The sequence below is a fragment of the Jaminaea rosea genome, assembly GCF_003144245.1.
Source record: "Jaminaea rosea strain MCA 5214 unplaced genomic scaffold BDZ90scaffold_4, whole genome shotgun sequence".
NCBI classification, from domain to species: domain Eukaryota; kingdom Fungi; phylum Basidiomycota; class Exobasidiomycetes; order Microstromatales; genus Jaminaea; species Jaminaea rosea.
This window is the reverse complement of record NW_020289978.1, coordinates 167,631-186,318: the sequence shown is the minus strand read 5'-3', so window position 1 is coordinate 186,318 and position 18,688 is coordinate 167,631. Positions and strand designations below refer to the sequence as shown.

The 18,688-nt window shown below is 58.8% G+C and overlaps 6 protein-coding genes across 6 annotated transcripts; 2 read left to right on the top strand and 4 right to left on the bottom strand.

The window, feature by feature from the left end:
• Nucleotides 1–136: 136 nt before the first annotated feature.
• On the bottom strand, nucleotides 137–2,179 carry BDZ90DRAFT_259368 (hypothetical protein; the record flags this gene model as incomplete). Its single annotated transcript, XM_025508156.1, has 1 exon — nucleotides 137–2,179. The coding sequence occupies one exon, from the start codon at nucleotides 2,177–2,179 to the stop codon at nucleotides 137–139; it is 2,043 nt and encodes a 680-aa protein (XP_025362930.1).
• Nucleotides 2,180–2,252: 73 nt separating this feature from the next.
• On the bottom strand, nucleotides 2,253–6,428 carry BDZ90DRAFT_144937 (hypothetical protein). The gene is made up of 2 exons (XM_025503497.1): nucleotides 2,801–6,428; nucleotides 2,253–2,723 (listed from the first exon to the last, which is right to left on the bottom strand). The coding sequence occupies exons 1-2, from the start codon at nucleotides 6,320–6,322 to the stop codon at nucleotides 2,676–2,678; spliced, it is 3,570 nt and encodes a 1,189-aa protein (XP_025362929.1). The 5' UTR covers nucleotides 6,323–6,428; the 3' UTR covers nucleotides 2,253–2,675.
• Nucleotides 6,429–7,295: 867 nt separating this feature from the next.
• Nucleotides 7,296–13,471, top strand: BDZ90DRAFT_250757 (hypothetical protein; the record flags this gene model as incomplete). The annotated part of the gene is made up of 3 exons (XM_025507708.1): nucleotides 7,296–7,686; nucleotides 7,776–8,487; nucleotides 8,570–13,471. The coding sequence occupies exons 1-3, from the start codon at nucleotides 7,394–7,396 to the stop codon at nucleotides 13,469–13,471; spliced, it is 5,907 nt and encodes a 1,968-aa protein (XP_025362928.1). The 5' UTR covers nucleotides 7,296–7,393.
• Nucleotides 13,470–15,375, bottom strand: BDZ90DRAFT_231305 (glycerol kinase). The gene is made up of 3 exons (XM_025505808.1): nucleotides 15,276–15,375; nucleotides 14,837–15,197; nucleotides 13,470–14,752 (listed from the first exon to the last, which is right to left on the bottom strand). Exons 1-3 carry the CDS (start codon nucleotides 15,310–15,312, stop codon nucleotides 13,615–13,617), a joined length of 1,536 nt encoding a protein of 511 aa, XP_025362927.1. The 5' UTR covers nucleotides 15,313–15,375; the 3' UTR covers nucleotides 13,470–13,614.
• Nucleotides 15,292–16,109, top strand: BDZ90DRAFT_144872 (hypothetical protein). The gene has a single exon (XM_025503496.1). The coding sequence runs from the start codon at nucleotides 15,459–15,461 to the stop codon at nucleotides 15,873–15,875; it is 417 nt and encodes a 138-aa protein (XP_025362926.1). The 5' UTR covers nucleotides 15,292–15,458; the 3' UTR covers nucleotides 15,876–16,109.
• Nucleotides 15,845–18,575, bottom strand: BDZ90DRAFT_231304 (P-loop containing nucleoside triphosphate hydrolase protein). The gene has a single exon (XM_025505807.1). It carries the CDS (start codon nucleotides 18,498–18,500, stop codon nucleotides 15,966–15,968), a length of 2,535 nt encoding a protein of 844 aa, XP_025362925.1. The 5' UTR covers nucleotides 18,501–18,575; the 3' UTR covers nucleotides 15,845–15,965.
• Nucleotides 18,576–18,688: the final 113 nt, after the last annotated feature.

The following is an 18,688-nucleotide window of genomic DNA, read 5'->3' as shown; positions in this document are numbered from 1 at the left end:
TCCTCTTTCTGACTTCAACCCACTCGCTGCAAAGCGGGCCTTGCTCGATATGAGGCGATGGAATTTCGCTCCTAGTTGTAATACGATCTTCTCTCATCTTGTGAATGGCTAGTGACTCGTTGATTGCAGGGCCTGATCATACAGGGACGTGGGTTTGGTCCTTCTCGATCCTCTGTAGTCTCTCCTCCATCTGCCCAAGCACTACCTCGATCAAGTCGCTCTGCCGTGCCTCACTTTGTCCCTCTGTTCTCAACCCCTTCCCTGTCGCAAGAAGCTCCATCCTTTCCCGCAGCGGTCGCACGAGATTAGCTTGTAGCGCGGCAATGTCCACGACGGCCCGGGCAGCTTTTGCCTCCTCGCTGGCACTGCCACTGCGCAACAGCAAATAGTACGCAACATTCAGAGCCTCAAGAAGCCATGGAGCTTGGCTGTCGATGTATGCCGCGAGGACGGGCATTTGTTGCGCCTTTTGCTCCTCATCACTGTCTTCGGAGACCTTCGGGCCGCTCCCTTCGGGCAACACAAAGATACACTGGGTAAAGAGCGCCCTCCAGTTGCTCACTATCCCACTCTTCTTCCCATCACGCGGCATCCCGAGCCTCAATCTCTCGGCGAAGAGCTCCCTGCCAAGCCCTACCGAAGCGGCTCGCAGTTGGGCAAATGGACTCTCTGTGAGGAGATCGCGGAGGAGGTCTAATACGGTCTCTTCGTCGTCTTGCCCTTGTGAGTCCATCAACTCCTTGAGCTCTTCCTTGAGCATTGTCCAACCTATCTGTCTATGCACGGGAAAGGGGCATAAGGCTGCGTGTGTTGACAGAAGGCGAGTGAGCGGGAGTAGAGTGGTGTGGTAGGGGAGGGGATGCTTGGAGCGGCTAGGGGAATCTCGTTTGGAGAGACGGCGGAACGAGTCGAGGAGGAGCTGTAGGAAGAGGAGGGCGTGATCTGCCATGAAGAAGGAGGGGTCTACTGCAGAGACGGCGTCGTTCCCGTCATTCTGTGGCGAGTCTGATGAGGGTTGAAGCGCACTCTGCTGCAGCGCGACCAAAAGAAACGGCATGGACCTGCGCAGTAGAGCAAGAACCTCGTCTCCTGTATCCTCCACGACGTTGCCGGGTTTGCACGGATCAACATAGTCGAGCACAGTGAGGAGCCAAGCTCCTACTCTTGACGCTGTACGCAGAGCGACGGCATCTTCGTCGTCATCATCGTCTTCGTCATCGTCGCCTTTGCGTTTGGGCACTTCCGCGGTTCCAAGAGCAATGTCCTTGAACGACAAGCCTAAAGGCAACACATTCCTCGACAACACCTCTCGGAGCCAGGCATGACCTGGTCTTGCTTGCCTCGCTCTCAGCTGCGAGGGCGATATGGTAGACGGATTGCGACGGTAGGCTGGTCTCTGATCCAGGAAGTGCCCCTCTGCGGGTGTTTCCTCCCCCGCCATGCTGTCCGCCGCAGCCGTTGTACGCGGTCCCAGCTCAGCGAAGGAGGCGAGAAAGAGAGCAATGACGAGATCCTTGCCTTCTTCTGCAGGAGTCACTGGCGCAGCATAGTGCAGCCGCGACATCCAATTTTCTGCCTTCTCGCCTAGTAAAGCGACAGCCTCAAGAAGCTCATCGGACGCGGCGGCCGTGCAACCTCTCGTTGCCCGCAAGCTTTGAGTGGCGGTGTAGACCAGGGGCCGGAAGAAAGCAGCGGGTCTCTTGGCTTGGACATCGAGAAGTACTTCCGAGAGCAGCGTGAGAAGGGTAGTTGCAGCCATGGCAGCATCCCTACCGGGGCGGATGGCAGGTGATTGGCGGCACAGTTCCTCCTCTTCTTCCTGGTCTTGATCGCACTTGCCTAATCTATCCAGCTGCTCCTGGATAGCCATGGTCATTTCCCTCGGGCTAGCCTTCCTTCTGAGCGTCTGTAAGCATGAGATGGCCGTGGAGCGGATCTTGTCGTGCGATGAAGGGAGAAATGGCGCGAGGGCAGCAAAAAGATGGAAGAAGTGCTCGTCGAGTGCGACCTCTACATGGATGCTAGCGCCTTCTCCATCGCATGATAGGATGTCGCGGATGCATCTCAAGGTGGGAAGTACAGCGGATGAAGAGGAGACTACTGTTACCTCCTGCTGTAGAATGGCAATCGAGCGTGCTAAAGAGGCTTGGAGCTCTGCACCCTTGAGGTTGCCGCTCATGGTGCAAAATGATGCGGTGAACGCTGGAAGCTGGGGAGCTGCGCTTGCCCTCCGAAGCTATTTCCAGTAACAAGGCGATCCGAAGAAAGCAGCAACACGCAGTGCTCACGATACTACCGTCGTTGTGGTAAGAGAACGAGATTGGTAGGCTGCATCACAATCGATGAGGCGCTGAGGAATGCTGAAGGTGATCGTGATATGGACAGCCGTTTGGCACGGAAGCAAGACAATCAAGGGCGGAAGCGCATCGAGTGGAGGCGAGCGGAGAGAGCGGAGAGCAGAATGCACGGCATCAAAAGAAGTACAGAATTCGAGACAAGAACAACCGCGGTCGCGTCCCCATCGCGGCCCTCAGCATGCCAACGTCTCCTCCGTCTGGCCCTTGGCATCAGTGTAGGCAAGATTGGGACTCGTCATACCCCTCGTCATGCCACGCCCGCGCTGTTGCTCATCGTCGACGCGCTCCCTGTTGGCATCACTGCCGCCTCGATCAAGGCTACTGCCGTCGCGACTCACCCGCTGCTCCTCCCCAGCAGCAGGCGCACTCCCTTCCCTCCTCGGCCCACGCTCAGAGACCTCGCTCATTTGCTCCCCCATACTCGCGAGACTATTGCGTTTCGCCTCCAACACAGCCGCTGCAGCACTCGCTCCCTTCGCCCCACCTCCCAATGCGGAGGCCCTTGGCCCGAAGTAACTCTGTGACCTAGCCGCCCTCGGCGGTTTGCCGGCCGCGCTCCCTACGCTTGAGTACTTGCGCGCGTCCCCGAACGAGGGACCGAGGGGCTCCTCGTCTTCAACGACGGCGGGCGTTGCGTGACCTGAGGACGATGAGTTGACTCCGCTGCCGGAGCCAGAGCCAGAGCCAGACCCGGATGCGGTGCCGAACATCGAGTACGATCTGTGAGCCAGCGGCGGGGGAGCCGACCTGGTCTCCACTTCGAGCGTGTCCGACGTACCACCGACGGAGAGGGCCTGCCTAAGCATGGGGAGAGCACGGGGGTCGCTCACTTCTAGGAGGATCTTATTTGGAGGGCTCGACTTGCTCGCAGCGCGTTGGTGTGATGTGCTAGTGGCACCGCCGGCCGATGACGCATGTGCTGCCCTGCTCGGCTTGCGCGCACGGGTCGGAGTGCTTCCCGTGGGAGTGGTAGTGCTCGTGGTACGAAAGGCCTCGGGACGGGCGGTCGTGTCGATCGAGAGGCCCGCGTTACCCGCGGCGGGTATGGTCATCGTGGTGGATTGGGACTGTCGCTTGACGAAGGTGGGCGTTGGTGTTGAAGAGGTGGCAACGGACGCCTTGCTCTGCCCACCGCCCGATGCTTCCGTTTGGCTTGTCCCTCTCTGAGCCTCAGAAGGCAACGGCGGTGGCGGCATGGAGCTGTCAGGCGAGGCAACGATGGGGGTGAGAGCCGGCGCTGCACCTTCTGCGACCGCCGTAGAAGTCGAGGTCGTCCGGTTCAGCTCTTCCCCGCCTGCGAACAGCGAAGCAGCTGAGCTAGCTCTTGTCCTGCTCTTGCTCTGCTGTTGCAACGTGCTCGCTCGCGACAGGTTCGGGCGCGATGAAGCTCGCGAGACTTTGGAGAAGCGTACAATGAGGTGAAACGTGAGTGCCTTGACGCTACCACCGCCACTTGACGCGCTTGACGACGTAGAGCTCGAGCCTGTAGGAGTGGCGGTGCCATTCGTAGCTGTCCCGTTCGCACCTGCCACCTTGCCGCTGGCCGCGAGACCCGGTTGCGAAGAGGAGCGCTTGAGCTGGGGTGCTGCTGTAGTCGAAGTCTTTCGCCCAAAAGCAGCCATAATGCTCTGTACTAAGCCGCGCCCACCCGTTGCCCATGCCTCTCCGCCATTCTTACCTTCCTCCGCAGCCACTGGCTCTCGATACTCAATCACACACTGAAACAGGTGCACATGCGCCCAACCGTCTTGCCTGTCCTCGAGCGTTGGGATGGGAAATGGAGTCATAGGGGGCGAAGCAAGTCCATCTGCGGGCGCTTGGTATGAGGAACGAGGGGAGAGCGTGCTCGCCCATGTCTCCTGTGCGGCTGTGGCCGCGTCTGGCCAGCAGTGGTAAAGGATACCGGAACAGCGTAGGCAGTATTTGATGAAGGAGAGGACGCGCTGCGGAGGTTGATTCCAGGGATTGAGCATGATGAGGCGAGGAGCCCGCGGACGCGATTCTGGATGCGCTGGCTCCTTGGCGGCAGCCTCATCTACAGATGCTCGTCGATCATTGGGAGGAGTCGGGCTCGGCGCCCGCGAACTGGTGGGCGTGGTGCGGCGGCTGGTCGGTGCAGGGAAATACCCATTTACCCCAGGCACTGACTGCTCGCGCTGCTGCTGCGGGAACACGACCTTCTCTGCCGCTGTCTCGCTGAGCAGCGGAAGATCCATCTTATGGCTAGGCTCAGTCGGCACAAACGTCGTGCTCTTGAAGCTCTTGACACCTCGTTCGGGCTGTTCCTGCCGATCCCTCTCGACTGCCATCTCCTCAAAGTGCTTCATGCGTTTGACGGCATCCATCTCGAGCAGCTTGCCCACCATGTCGCGCATCTTGGCCCCCAGCCCCTCCTCGGCGCTCGCAGTCTCGTCCGAGAGCGGAATCTGCGCCACGGCTCTCTGCGCTCGTATGGCCATACTGCGTAGCGATGTATGGTTGCTTCCGAGCGGGTATCGCACCCCCGTCAAGACGCGCAGCATCGTCACGCCGCAGGTCCAGGCGTCTACCTCTGGGCCCCAATAGCTTGATGTACCCGGAGTGCTCGCCAGTGCTCTCACGATTTCGGGGCAGTGAAAGGCAGGAGAGCCGCAGCAGGTGGTGAGCTTGGGCTCACTCTTGCTGTAGTGCGTTGCGAGGCCAAAGTCGAGGAGCTTGAGCTGCAACGTCTCGGGATGGACGAGGATGTTCTCTGGCTTGATGTCCCGATGGCAAATTTGCAGCGGGTGATGGATTGCACGAACGGCTGAGAGGAGCTGCGAGAGGATGGTATTGGCCGGCGCGAGGGGCAATACTTCCTTTGAGCCGCGAGCCTTGGCGAATCTAGGCAGAAGCGCTTCAAGGGTAACATAGCCGCCGAGGTATTCCTCAACGAGGTAGAAGTGGCCCGGAGTGCGAATGGTCTCCTTGACCTCGACGAGATTGGGGTGGGGAGGTAACTCGGCAAGAAGCGTGGGCTCACGAAGCAGTCGAGTCGAGATGAGCTGATGGTGAGGGAAGAGGGCAGTGTGTTTGATGGCGGACAATTGTCCGTACCTCGACGCAATGAAAACGGTGGAGAACTTGCCTCGGCCTAGCACCTTGGGAAGGATGGTGTAGTCTGAGATACCTCGTGAGAGGAGCAAGTCCAGTGACGGCACATCGACGAGGTCGCCTGCGCCTGCAGCTAGCTTGCCCTCGATGTCTGCTAGTGCAGGCAGGACATCAGCCTCGGTTAAGGACGCCGGGCTTTTGCTAGCTGCGACGTGCTGGTGAAGATGAAGGACTGAGCTGCCAGCTCCTCTTGTCCTCTGCCAATTTTCCTTTTCAGCCTGACGAGCTGCAGCTGCGGCTCGTTCCCTTTCCCTCTCCCTATCCTTTGACTCAGATCGCAAAGACGATGGCTGACCCGAACGCTGCTGCCGTGGTATCTGGCGAGTGGAAGAGCTCGCTGCGGCAGGTGAAGCAGGCACAGTGGCTGTACGAGTCGACGTCATTGGGAGAGAAGGGCCCGGAGATGAGGATGGTCCGGGACCAAGAAAGGTGGCAGGAGCGTGTGGCACGGGCGAAGGAGCTCGCGCCTCGGGTCCAACAGCTGCGACTTTCTGCTGTGGCTTGGGCGTCACCTCTTGCAGCAAGTTTGTGAGCTTTTCGCTAGCTCGGATGGACGAGCTCGAAGGTGAAAAGGTAGTCGGACGGAGCTTCAGATCCGCGCTCTCCTGGACAACCCTTGGCGATGTAGGCGGTGATCGAGGTTGCTCTGGCACTGTGCCGACGGAGATGGACGGGAAAGCGATACGTCGCGGTGGCGAGGCCAAGGATGATGATGATGATGCTGATGATGATGAAGAGGAGACAAGAGGAGCAGATGACCCTGTCGCCGAGGCCGTCATCGCGGCCGCCGGTCGTGCCGCTGCCGCCTCTTTGACTCCGTCATCTGCGGCCATGACGAGCGAGAGTCGCAAATGCGAGCTAGGCGCCTATCACGGCGTCTGAGTGCAATCGACTAGCTCCAAGAACGGAGCAGTCTGCAACAGGCTGCTCCTGTGCACTTGTGAGCGCCGTCGTCGTTGCCCTCGTTTGTCGCTCGTCGTCGAATCAGAGTAGGGAAAGAGTGAAAGATTAGGAAGCCAAAACGAAACGCTCCGCGGATTTCGAAGATGAACTTGCCTTTCCCGCCCTGGCGAAGGAGCGAGCGATCGATCGAGTCGACCCCGCGACGCCCTCTGCCTTTTTGTCTGGGCTCTGCTGCTCCCTGCTGCTGGACCCGTCTCGGGCTGCAGCAAGCAAGCGTCACAGTCGAGATAAGAGATGGTGGTGTGCAGCGAGGAGCGAGCGTAGAAGAGGAAAGCTGGATACGCGGAGCTAGCGAAAGATGAAGCAGCTGCTTCGCGCAGGTCAACAACCAACGTGAATCGATTGCGCTTCGAATGTACTGGTCGACGAATCTCCCCTCCCCCGTCACACGACCACGCCGCCTTCTTGCTTCTCGACTTCGGCCTTCCGGACAACGAACATCGACGGGTGCTGAGTGCGACGGGCCGCAGACTCATCGCAGAGTGGTCGCCCGCGTAAGCCGACTTGCTCCAATTGCGCTTAACAGACGATTGCCATGCTCTGAGCACGGATGCTCAGTCGGCTGAGGTGTGGCTCACGTCTCCGAGATCCTGGATGAAGGGGGGGCCGCGGGGCGTGCGTGGCGGCTTCCTTTCGAGTTGGTCGAGGGCCACGCGTCTCGGTGGAGGAGGAGCGGAGAGCGGCGGAAAGGACATCGATATGTCCTTTGGCTGTTTCGCGCTTGTGCAGCCTTTCTCTTCATTACTTCTCCCTCGTACCTGAACGAGGGCGAGTCACAGCACAGCACAGCACAGCACAGCACGATATGAGTGACATCGACGATGATTATGCCGACTCCGTCGACGAGGAATGGCTCGAAATTGGTAAGGAGGCAGCGTCACGCTTCTTGCTTTCCTTCATCACGAGCAACACTCGCTGACCTTTCACTTGCGCCGCCACTTATGTGGTCACCCTGCCTAGACTCGCCCATCGAGCCCAAAGTGGACATGCCAGACGATGATGAGGAGTTTCAAGAAGGCGGCAATATGCTGGGCCCCTCTACGGCGCCCGCTGCCGCCGCTGCTCAATTGTCGGCGCCGACGCCTTCGAAAGTCAAGGTCCGCAAGCTGGAGGATCGCACAAAGATGATGGAGTATCCAAACTCTCTGCCGTACGAGTGCGAGAGTATCGAGGAGTTCGACGAGAGGCTAGCATACATTCATCAGCGACTTATTGAGTGCATCAAGACAAAAGAGTGAGTCAACACCTTGCCGCCGCACTCCGCTCAGCGTCACCAGGCGTCGACTCATCTGGCATTCTTCGCTCGTCCGTCACCCCTCGCAGTTATGACATCGGACTTGTGCAATGGAATCACAAGCTACAGTGTCTGATCAGCCTCAAGTATCCCATCCTTCGCGCCACACGAGCGACCCTCGCAAGCCTCTATTACGAGATGGTCTTCATCCCAGGCCTAGACGTTCGCCTCATCGAGCTCTGCGCCAACATGGCCATCACTCTCCTCGAGCCAAGGCGAAAGATCTCCATAAAAGACCTGACCCTTCCATGGCGTCCACTTTACGACCTGCTCTCGCATCACCTCTTCCCTAAGGCGAGAGCTACGGGTCTGACCGGCCTTTCCAATACTCTCATGGACCTCGCCGGCATTGCTCAACGCTTCTTTCCTCCATCGGACGCGGACGACATGCTCGAGGAGATGCTGCCTCAACTCGATGGGTATGCTATCAACTCTATTCTCGCTACGCAGGCCTACCTCGTCCACTTCTTGCCACTGTCCAAGCCTCAACGATGGCTGCCTGCAATGTTCAAGCTCTGGGACTGCTTTGAGAGCGGCCTTTTCGACGACCAGATGCTCGACTTGCTCGCTCGACTGGCCATCTTGCACGCCAACCCAGAGATCTCGCAAAGCGAAGATAGCGGAACAGTCTCGCCGCAGCGAGGTCTGTGGAAGGAGGTCGGCTTGCTGACAAAGGAGCAGTTTGCGATGATCATGACAAAGGCGTTGCGATCAGCGGGCTTGCCAGTTGGAGCCACAAAGGTGAGCGCGAGCCAGACAGACGTCTTCTGGCGGGCGTTGTACTATATGCTGACATTCGCTTCCCCCACGGCTCTTGCACCAGGATGCCAACTCTGCACTGATGGCCCAGTCTGCCATTATGATGAAGACAGGGTCCGACGCCGAAGTCTCGCAGACCATCCTCTCGATGAAGAAACCGTCAAGCCGCATCCAGAGCTTCGCCACCATCATCGTCTACAGCATGATGCTCGATGGACCAGAGATTCCCTCGTCAGGAGAAGCGACCCCAGTCAATGCTGCAGCTGGTCCAGGCCTCGCAGGTACCCCAGCCACAACGACGAATGAGCAGATGAACTTCCTTGCTGGCTCTCGCGCCCTCGATGCGCTGCACCGCTTCATACAAGCCACCGAGACCTACTTCCACCCCTCCAATTGGGGACCTTGGCAGTACGTGCTGAGTGGCTTCGTTGCCGAGCTCTCGAGCTTCTTCGTCAATCGCTGGCTCGACGAGCACAGAAATGACTGCAAGACGCCCAAAGAACGCCGCCTCACCCCAACGATGAAGCGCGAGTTCGTGCAATCGCTGCGCAACGTCTGCCTCTTGACCATGTTCAGCAAGGACATGTTTGCCGTCGTCAGCTGCCAGAAGGCCCTTAAGCGAATGGCATACCTTGAACCGGATCTCATCCTGCCGGCTGTCCTCGAGCGAGCCTATCCCGGCCTACAAGAGCTCGAGATGACGCACCGCACCACGGCCATCATTGCATCGCTCTCTACACTGGCCATTCCTCTTGTGTCGCGTCAGAACTTTGCAGCCGGAGGGAAGCATCTTGTACCCCTCCTGCAGTTGTGTTTACCCGCCATCGATCCGACCGACTTCGCCAAGACAATGGGCGGATGCGCCTTCATTTTCAACGCTATGATGACGGTACGCATCGACGATCTTACTCGTCCAGAGCTGGGCAACGACGACGGCGACGCAGAAATGGCGGTCGACGACGATGCTGCAGCCGCACGTCGAGAAGAGGACGAGGCTCTGCGCTTGAGCACAGCAGGCGCTGAGGAATGGGTCATCGAATTCTTCCGCCGCATTTTTGCCGTATTCGACTCACTACCTGAAGAGGGGGTTAAGGGCAAAGTGGGCGGCAAGCAGGAGGAGCATGTAAGCGGATCACTCCTCTCCAGCGTCGACGCCGTGACGGCAAGCATGAGCCCTCACTTGGCTCGCCTCGCATGGGACGTCGTCTACCGCCACTGCTCAGAGACGGTTTCGGCGAGCTCGAGCAGGCTTGTTGGTAGCGTCATCCTAAGCTTTGCTCGCATACATCCGGAGATGGTCTTGGGCAAGATGATTCCTCTCGCCACTCAACGTCTTCGATCCGAAATCATGCACGGAGCCAGCTCGACGCGTACCACGTCAACGCACACCCCAGCACCTGGCGATGCCACCTTCCATTGGCACTTGTCGTGCCTCCTCGGCGCAGTCTCTGGTGTCGGTCCAGCTCTCCTCAAGCACAGGATCGAGCTGCTCGAGCTCCTGTCGCTCCTTGTCGACCGTACCCGCTCGGAGCGAGGCTACTCACTTGTCGCACGACTTGTACAGCGCGTCATCGCTACTCTCGTGGGCCTGTATCCTATCGAGTGGCGACCGTACAATGCTGAGGAGTGGGATGACCCCGAGGTACAGAAGAAGGCGCACATGCACTGGGGTAAGCTTTACGAGGCTAAGGATGTCAGCCTGAAGTGGCATCAGCCGTCCCAAGAGGAGATCGCCTTTGCCCTTGAGATCGTCTCCACGTTTGTCCAACCTTCGCTCGAGGAGCTCAACAGCCTGCAAGACGTGCCGCAAGAGCGACGAGACAAGGTATGGTCGAATGACTTCTGCCGCAAGATGATGCTGGTCAAGCAGACGTTCTCGGCACTGAACGCCGTGGTGCAGGATGATGAGGTGAATGCACCTTCTGGAGAAGTTGTCTCTGATGCCGGCGACGAGTGCATGGCCTTCATTCAGCCCCCTCCACGCTTCAAGTCCGGCTTTATTCTCACCGACGAGACATCGCCCGATTTCGTTGCTGTGCGGTCTTTCCGTGCTCGAGTTGGCGAAGTCCTACACCGATGCGCGACGTCGAGCAAGGCTAGCGAAGCAGAGGACAAGCAAGACTGCATCAAGCTGCTACTGCGCTCGATTCGCACCTACCTCACCGAGTACGCCTACAACTACGAGGAGTACATGGCGCACTCGCGCTCCCTCAACTACTACCGCACGGTATTCCGCATCTACGCAAGGCAGAAGCAGCAGCCTCGCGTGCTGTGGGTGAGACGAGCGGCCTTCTATCACGGCTGCCGCGGTAGGATGAATTCCTTCCACCGCAAACGTACACCGCTGGTCGACAGCCTGATCAAGGACGTCGTGCTGGCCTATTGCATGAGCACTTACGTCGGCATCCGCAAGACGGCGCAGAATAGTCTCGATTCGATTGCCAGTCTCTACGATGGAGCGCGGCAGCTCTGCGTGCATACGCTCATCTCAAAGGTCCAACCTGGCGTCGATGACGACCAGATGAAGGGCGCACTCTACGTTCTGGGCAGCAAGGGCTTCAGCAGCGCAGCCATCACCGACGCTCGAATCACGGCCGAGTACCTGCTCTGCCTCCTCAATGCACAGCACCACCCTAAACCTTCGCTGCAGAAGCTGGTCCGCGGCCTCCTCAGTGACTTTGCTTCCCGCTTCGTCGAGCCTTCCACCCTGAAGTTCCATCTCGACACGCCAGCACCCCTCATCAAGGCCGTTGACGAATTCACTACCTCTTTGCCTCCAATCGACGCGAGTATCCTTCAAGAGGTGCGCGACCGTCGTCAAGCCCGTATCGCCCGCATTGACAGCACTGTCGCTCGCCTCGGCCCAGAGATCATGTCTATCGCCACCAACCACGCAACGCACTGGTCATTTACTCTATACTCTGCGCGCCTTCTCCGCGCCATGATTCGCAGAGACCAGCCCCTGGCGCCGGACGTCGCCGGCTACTTTGCAGGGCAGCTGCTTTCGGAAAACCCGAATATGCGCAAGTACGCCACGGGCGCCATCACCAAGATCCTGTATTTTGTCAAATTGCGAACCCTCAAGGCTAGCGATGAGGATCTCGTCAATGGGAAGACGACGAACCCGCTTAAGCGCAAGGAGGTCGTGCAGACGCCTGCGTCGGCAGAATACCAGAAGGAAGCCCTCGGCGCCTTCCTTGGCTCCAACATGGGGCCCGATAGCGTACTAGTTGACAAGACGTCGCTGGGATGGCTCGTCTGGGGCGGCAAGCAGACGGTCTATGATGCGCCACCGGTCGATACGGAACCATGGCAGTGGGAGGCGGCCTCGCAGCCTGCCTTGGATGCAATCTGGTCGCACATGCAAAAGGCCGAGTTCTGGGAGAAGCACCTCGGGCTCTGGTCGCAAGAGAAGCAGCGCGAGATTACCGCCACCGAGAATGTCCTCCTCATGAAGTCCATTGCGCAGGTCTTTGGCGCGCGCTTGATCCCCGTCTTGGGACCGATTATCGAGAAGTTGATAGGGGAGCGCGACCGTCACAAGCACCGTGCGGCTGCCGAGGTCATGGTCGGTGTCGGGCGCGGTTCCAAGCATTGGCCTCTAAACGATCAAGCGAAGTTATGGGAGTGGCTCACACCCCTGATGCCCAACATCTTCACTCAAGCAACGCAAGACTCCCAACTGGTATTCGAAGATTGGATTGTCAGCACGATCGACGGGCGCGATCCACGCCGACACAAACCCCTCATCGACTTCGCCATTGACAGGGCCAAGCGCAGCATAAATGGAGAGGAGGATGGCAGTCCTCAGCTGCAGGCAAGAGGGCACGCTTTCTTCCGCTGTGTGCTCTCGACGCACGATCGTAAGATGACGCCGAGGATGCAGGAGTTCATTGACGACTATGCGGGGGCGTTCGACACAGCCTATTCAGAGATCAGGGCGGTAGTGAGCGAGAATTTGGCGCAGTTGGAGCTCTTCGAGGTTGCGCCGTCATACGCCTCCATGAGCCATTTCCTGGCTGGAGAGGCCTCCAGCAGCACTCTGCGGATTAGCTCGCCTCAGTACGAGCGTCGCTTCGCTAAGCTGCGCACCGACCTTGCGCAATGGAGGACGGAGCGCATCCCAACCTCTCAAGGCAGCTCACGCTACGACTGCGCGGCGATGACAACCCTCTTCTGGATGTCTATGGCTCTCGCCGATCACCGGCGCTCATCGATGGGGTCGTACGCCATCGATTTCCTGCCCATGATATTCGAGATGCTGGAGCTCAAGGACAACACAGACCTCTCCCGTCTCGCACGCGCTGCACTGACCAAGATCTCGACCCATCATTACGGCCCTGGTCCGCTCTCGGGCAAACTTGTCCGCACGCTGCTCAACGTGATCACGCAGAGCCGCGACTCGTGGAAGGTGAGGCTCGATGGCTTGACCGTACTGCAGGTGGCCTTCTTCCAAAATCTGTACTACCTTGGACCGGCGGATGTAAGGAGCATCGTGGACGTGCTATTGGCCCTGTTGAGGGACGTCCACCCAGAGGTGAGGGAGATGGCTTCCACTACTCTCTCCGGCATCGTCCGCTGCTCTGAGCGCAAGCTCATTAGCGACCTCAAGAAGCGATTCACGGCTACGGTCCTTGAAGCCTCTGCAGCCCTGATGCCCCTTTCTCGTGGCGACCCAGGCTTCCACGAGCACCTCACTGCTCTCCATTCCGGTATCCTGGGCGCTGTAGCCCTCCTCTCGGCTTTCCCCTATGAAGTGCCCCCTTGGATGCCTTCCCTACTCATCGAGACGGTCACGCAGCATGGCGAATCGCCGCAGCCTGTTAGCAACACGGTGAAGAAGTACGCAAAGGAGTTCAAGAGGACGCATCAGGATAATTGGGGCGAGGTCGAGGCGGCTTTGAATAGTGATGAGCTGAATGAGGTCAATCAGTGGGTGTTGGGAAGGAGCGACTACTACGCATGAGGGAGGCGTGAGGCAGGGAGAGGTTGCGTTTCGACGAGAGCGGACGAATAAACGCGAGCACATTGTAGACTTCATCATCAGTCGATATCAACGAATGCGATTTGCCATTCACTCCATTTGCGACTTGCCTTCCACGGATTTTCCTACTCCTTGTCCTCCGCCCACCCACGGCTACGCTCCACAGCCCTCCACCACTGCCTGAGGAGATGTTCCCTCTTCTTGGCATCCAACTGCGGCTTGAAGACATCACGACCCGACACATTGACCTTGCTCAAAGTCTCTGGCTTGGTGATGTCCCACCCAAAGAGCCCCTTTGCCTGCCCCGCGAGCAACGCCGATCCCAGCGCCGTCGTCTCGCGCATTGCAGGGCGGGAGACCTCCAGACCGAGAATGTCCGCCTGGATTTGGCAGAAGACGTCCGAATTGGTCATCCCACCGTCCACGTTGAGGCTGGTGAGAGGCACGCCCGAGTCCTTTTCGCATGCATCGAGGACCGCCTTGCTCTGGAAAGAAGCAGCTTCAAGTACCGAGCGGCAGATGTGGCGCTTGTCGTGGAACCCGCTCAACCCGATCAAGGTACCAGAGGCGGACGAATCCCAGACGGGGGCGAGAAGACCAGAGAATGCAGTCACGAAGACGCATTCTGATGCTTCAACGTCGGCGGCGCAGTCTACGTCGGAGGCCTCCTTGATCAGGCCGAGGGAGTCGCGGAGCCACTTGATCGCTGAGCCGGCTACCGCAATGGAGCCCTCGAGAGCGTAATGCGGGGCAGCCTTGGGTCCAGGCTGGTAGGCAATGGTGCTGAGGAGCCCATTCTTGGAGTCTACGACCTTCTCACCCGTGTTGTAGAGCAAGAAGGCGCCAGTCCCATACGTGTTCTTTGCCTCTCCAGGGCTCAAGCACTTCTGCCCTACAAGAGCAGCCTGCTGATCACCGACAATCCCCGCAATCTCGATGCCCTTCAGTGGTCCTTCGTGAATCGTTCCATACACCTCTGAGGAGCTCCTGATCTCGGGCAGGATGTCCATGTTGACGCCAAAGAATTCGCACAGCTTAGGATCCCAAGCTTGGGAGCGCAGGTTCATGAACATTGTACGAGATGCGTTCGAGGCATCCGTAATGTGAACTGCGCGATTGGTGAGGTTGTAGATGATCCACGAGTCGACGGTACCGAACTTCATGTTACCAGAGTCGTGGGCCTTGCGGACTTCGGGAAGCTCGTCGAGCATCCAGCGCAGCTTGCCCGCGGCAAAGTAGGTCGAAAGGGGGAGGCCAGTCTCCCTACGCGAGTCGAGGACGAAACAATGTCAGCTTTTCGCTAGGACGAAGAGCGCTGTGGGGACCCCTTTTCTGCCCCACACTCACTTCTTGAGCGCGTTGATCCCCTCTTCGCTCTTGCCCGCCAGCTTAGAGATGGTCTGCCCATTGCGGTTATCCGGCCAAGCAATGCAGCGCGTGAGGGCCTTGCCCGTATTCTTGTCCCATACGACCGTCGTCTCCCTCTGATTGGTGACCCCAATCACCTTGATATCGCTCGCCTTGTACTCTCCACCGGCCTCGAGCTGCTTGACCGACTCGACGATGTTGGTATTGATCTTGTCAATGATCTCGTGCGGGTCTTGCTCTTGCCAACCAGGGTGAGTGAAGAATTGCGTGAACTCGGTTTGGTGAGAGGCAACGACTCGGGCCGATGAGTCGAAGATCATGAAGCGGGTCGAGGTGGTGCCTGAACGAGGGAGATGGAGGTGTCGTCAATCGGCAGCACGAGACATGGCTGTATGCTCCTCGTCCAGCGCAGACTCACCCGCATCAATGCTAGCAACGAGGTCTTTGCTGCCCATTTTGTCGTGTCAGATCGATTAGCGGTGAGCTACGAGTAAGGGTGTCTAAGGTTGTCTGAACGGGTAGTGATAAAGGTGGGGAAGAAGGAGCTTCCTCCTCCTCGTCGTCATCTCGTCCGGCTTTGTGTCCTTTCTTTCTGCCTTGGATGACGGCCCGACCTCGCCTCGGTCCTCTCCCCCGCGCCCTGCTTGATGTCGCATTTTGCTTGCTCCCTTGGCGTGGCACCCTTCGGCGACTTCGTCATTCTTGGGTCGTGCAGATGTCGTGCAGGCCTCTGCTCTTGGGCCTCTTCCGGCCGCATCGAGCCGCCTGCTCGGTGGAAAAGATTGCCGTTGAGGAAGAGGTGGGGGGCTCCACTCCACGCCGTGGTCCCGCCAGTCTCGCAGGTTCGACGACAGGTCAGGATCAGTCGTACGGACGAGTGGCAGCAGTGGAGCGACAAAGAAAGAGCAGCTTGGCGTGCGAGACGATGTTCCTTGTCCTGAAAGTTCATTTCCACTGCGGGGCCCAGCGCTTTCTCAGCGTTGCGGGGGCCCACGCTCAGGCTCAAGCGGTCATCTGATCGGTGGCTCAACATGGATTGATGGTATGTGCTCAGGAGTGGTGACTACGGTATGCTCTATACAATATGCGATGTCCCTGCAGCTCCGACTCAAGCGGAGGGCTGCGGCGCCATCCCCGGGTCTACGACCTTCCAATCCCCATCCTCAACAGCGTCATCCTCCTCTAGGTCTCTCTCCATCTCCCTCCCCGCCTCCGCAGCAGCAGCCGACGATGACGAAGCTGCCTCACTCCCCGTCACGCCAGCCTCGTGAGGAAATCTGATCTCTAGCCCTTCGCCCTTGGCATCAAGGCTGATTGGCACCACGTCCCCTGCCTTGACACTCCCCTGGATCAAGCCCTTAGCAAGCGGGTTGAGAACCTCCCTCCTCACGACGCGGTTGAGCGGACGCGCACCATACGCCTTATCGTAGCCGCGCTCCGCCAGCCACGCCTTCGCCTTGTCATCTACATCGATACGCACGCGCTGAGTGGCGAGGCGCTGCTCCACCTCGCGGAGGCGGAGGTCCACGATGCCCTGTAGGTCTGACTTGCGGAGCAGATTGAAGACGAGCTGGTCATCGAACCTGTTGATCAGTTCGGGAGGAAGCGAACGTTGTACCGAACGAAGCACCGCCTGCTTGGCTGCGGGCAGAACCTTGCCATCTGCATCCGTCGCCTCGGGCTTGAAGAGCTGTTCTGCCCCAAGATTGCTCGTCGCCAGAATGATGCAGTTCCTGAAGTCGATATTCTGCCCTTGAGCGCTGCGGATCGACCCTTCCTCGAGGATTTGCAACAGACTCATCTGCACCGCACGACAGGCCTTCTCCACTTCGTCAAACAGCACGATGACATGGCGCTGCTTGCGTACCTTGTCCAGCTCTCCGGACTCGCCGTATCCCACGTAGCCTGGCGGAGAGCCCAGGAGACGGGAAATGGTGTGCGGCTCAGAGTACTCGCTCATGTTGAGCTGAATGAGCGAAGACTCGTCGTCGAAGAGGAAGCTGCTGAGTGCGCGAGCTAGCTCCGTCTTGCCTACGCCAGTGCTGCCCAGCATGAGGAAGGAGGCGAGTGGGCGCTTGTCGTTTTGCAGTTGGGCACGGCTGAGACGCACGGCCTCAGAGATGGCTGAGATGGCTTCGTCTTGACCCTGAACTCGGGATCGGAGCGCGTCTTCCATAGTGAGAAGGCGCTGTCGTTCGCCCTTGAGAAGGTTGCGAACAGGAATGCCGGTCTGCCTAGACACCACTACCGCGATGTCCTCTGCGGTCACGCGATCGTTTGAGATGACCCCTGCGGTGGCCTCGTCCTCATCGAGCTCGCTACGATGCTGGCTGCGTCCGCGAATTGCATCCTCGATCTCCTGCTGACGCTGCTGCAGCTTGGGCAGCTCACCGTAGCGCAGCTGAGCCACTAGCGCAAAGTTGCGCTCCCTCTCTGCCTCCTCGAGGCGATGTACCAGGTCCTCAACGTCCTTCTTGATGGCCACCACTTGATCAAGTCTCTCCCTTTCGTCCTGCCAGATTTTGTTGAGTTTGTCGTAGGTAGCTTGCGTCTCGGCGATCTTGGCCTCAACAGCCTTGCGTCGCTCGACGGAGAAGTCATCCGTCTCGTGTCTAAGAGATTCGAGCTCAATGTGCGCCGTCATGAGGTCGCGTTCCATGCTTTCCAATCTCTCAGGCTTTGACTCCTGCTGAAGGCGCAAGGAAGCCATCGACTCGTCCATGAGGTCAATCGCCGCGTCCGGTAGCCTGCGTTCTGACCCAAGGCAGCGCGTGGCAAAGTTGACGCAGGCCACGAGCGCAGAGTCTGCGATGGAGACGCCGTGGTGTGTCTCGTAGCGACTGCGTAGTCCGCGAAGAATGGCTATTGCTTCCTCTGCTGAGGGCTCGTTGAGATTGACAGGCTGGAAGCGACGGGCGAGAGCAGCATCCTTTTCAAGGGAGGTGCGCCATTCGGAGAAGGTGGTGGCCGCAATGAGCTGAAGTGTTCCTCGCGCCAGCATTGGCTTGAGGAGGTTGGCCATATCCAACGATCCCTCTGCTTTGACCAGGAGATGAGCCTCATCGACGAAAAGGAGCACATCTCCGGCCTGCTCTACGTCTTCAAGCAATGCCTTTACCCTCGATTCGAACTCGCCCTTGATCCCGGTCCCCTGCATAACAGCTCCCAAGTCCAGCGACATGACCCTCTTTGCCTGAAGACTCTCGGGCACCTCCTTTCGCACTATTCGTTGGGCGAGCCCCTCTGCCACTGCCGTCTTGCCCACACCGGCTTCTCCGAGGAGCACAGGGTTGTTCTTGCGGCGACGAGAGAGGATCTGTATGACCCTGCGGATTTCGTCTGCTCGACCGATGACGGGGTCGAGAGCGCCGTCTTTGGCTAGCTTGGTGAGATCTTGCGTGAATTGGGCGAGAGACTCGCCTGGCTTGCGTTGCTGTTGTCCTGGCATGCCCATGCCTCCTCCGCCTGGCATAGAGATGCGCGAAGTTGGCGTGGCGTGGAGCCATCGGCGGGTGGCGGTGCCAGTGAGTGAGGCGAGGGAGTTGGTGCTAGAAGCTGCGGTGGCGACTGCCAGTCTAGCCGATCCCACAGGAGCTCGACGACTGGCCAGCCTCAATGATTGAGCTGATCGTGTGCGTAGCATGATGATGGTGAATAGTGGTGATACTGGCTTCGCAGCATCGACGGCGACGGATCTTTTGGATGCGGAGGAATATCAAGGCAGCCAGGCGCTGACGTCGACCCCCCGCGACGTCCGTCCTACTTCCGTCGCATCCTTGGCGCGAACAGACTCGAACGAGCCCGATTGACTTGAGACAACGGACTGAGCGC

Bases quoted from the DNA above. Each gene is read 5' to 3' on its own strand.
- BDZ90DRAFT_231304 (XM_025505807.1), bottom strand. From the start codon at position 18,500: ATGCTACGCACACGATCAGCTCAATCATTGAGGCTGGCCAGTCGTCGA.
- BDZ90DRAFT_231305 (XM_025505808.1), bottom strand. From the start codon at position 15,312: ATGGGCAGCAAAGACCTCGTTGCTAGCATTGATGCGG. The intron at 15,198-15,275 runs GTGAGTCTGCGC...TCCCTCGTTCAG, and splicing joins CGTTGCTAGCATTGATGCGG to GCACCACCTCGACCCGCTTC. The intron at 14,753-14,836 runs GTGAGTGTGGGG...CGACTCGCGTAG, and splicing joins GGGATCAACGCGCTCAAGAA to GGAGACTGGCCTCCCCCTTT.
- BDZ90DRAFT_144872 (XM_025503496.1), top strand. From the start codon at position 15,459: ATGACGGCCCGACCTCGCCTCGGTCCTCTCCCCCGCGCCCTGCTTGAT.
- BDZ90DRAFT_144937 (XM_025503497.1), bottom strand. From the start codon at position 6,322: ATGGCCGCAGATGACGGAGTCAAAGAGGCGGCAGCGGCACGACCGGCG. The intron at 2,724-2,800 runs GCGAAACGCAAT...GAGGGAAGGGAG, and splicing joins CTGCAGCGGCTGTGTTGGAG to TGCGCCTGCTGCTGGGGAGG.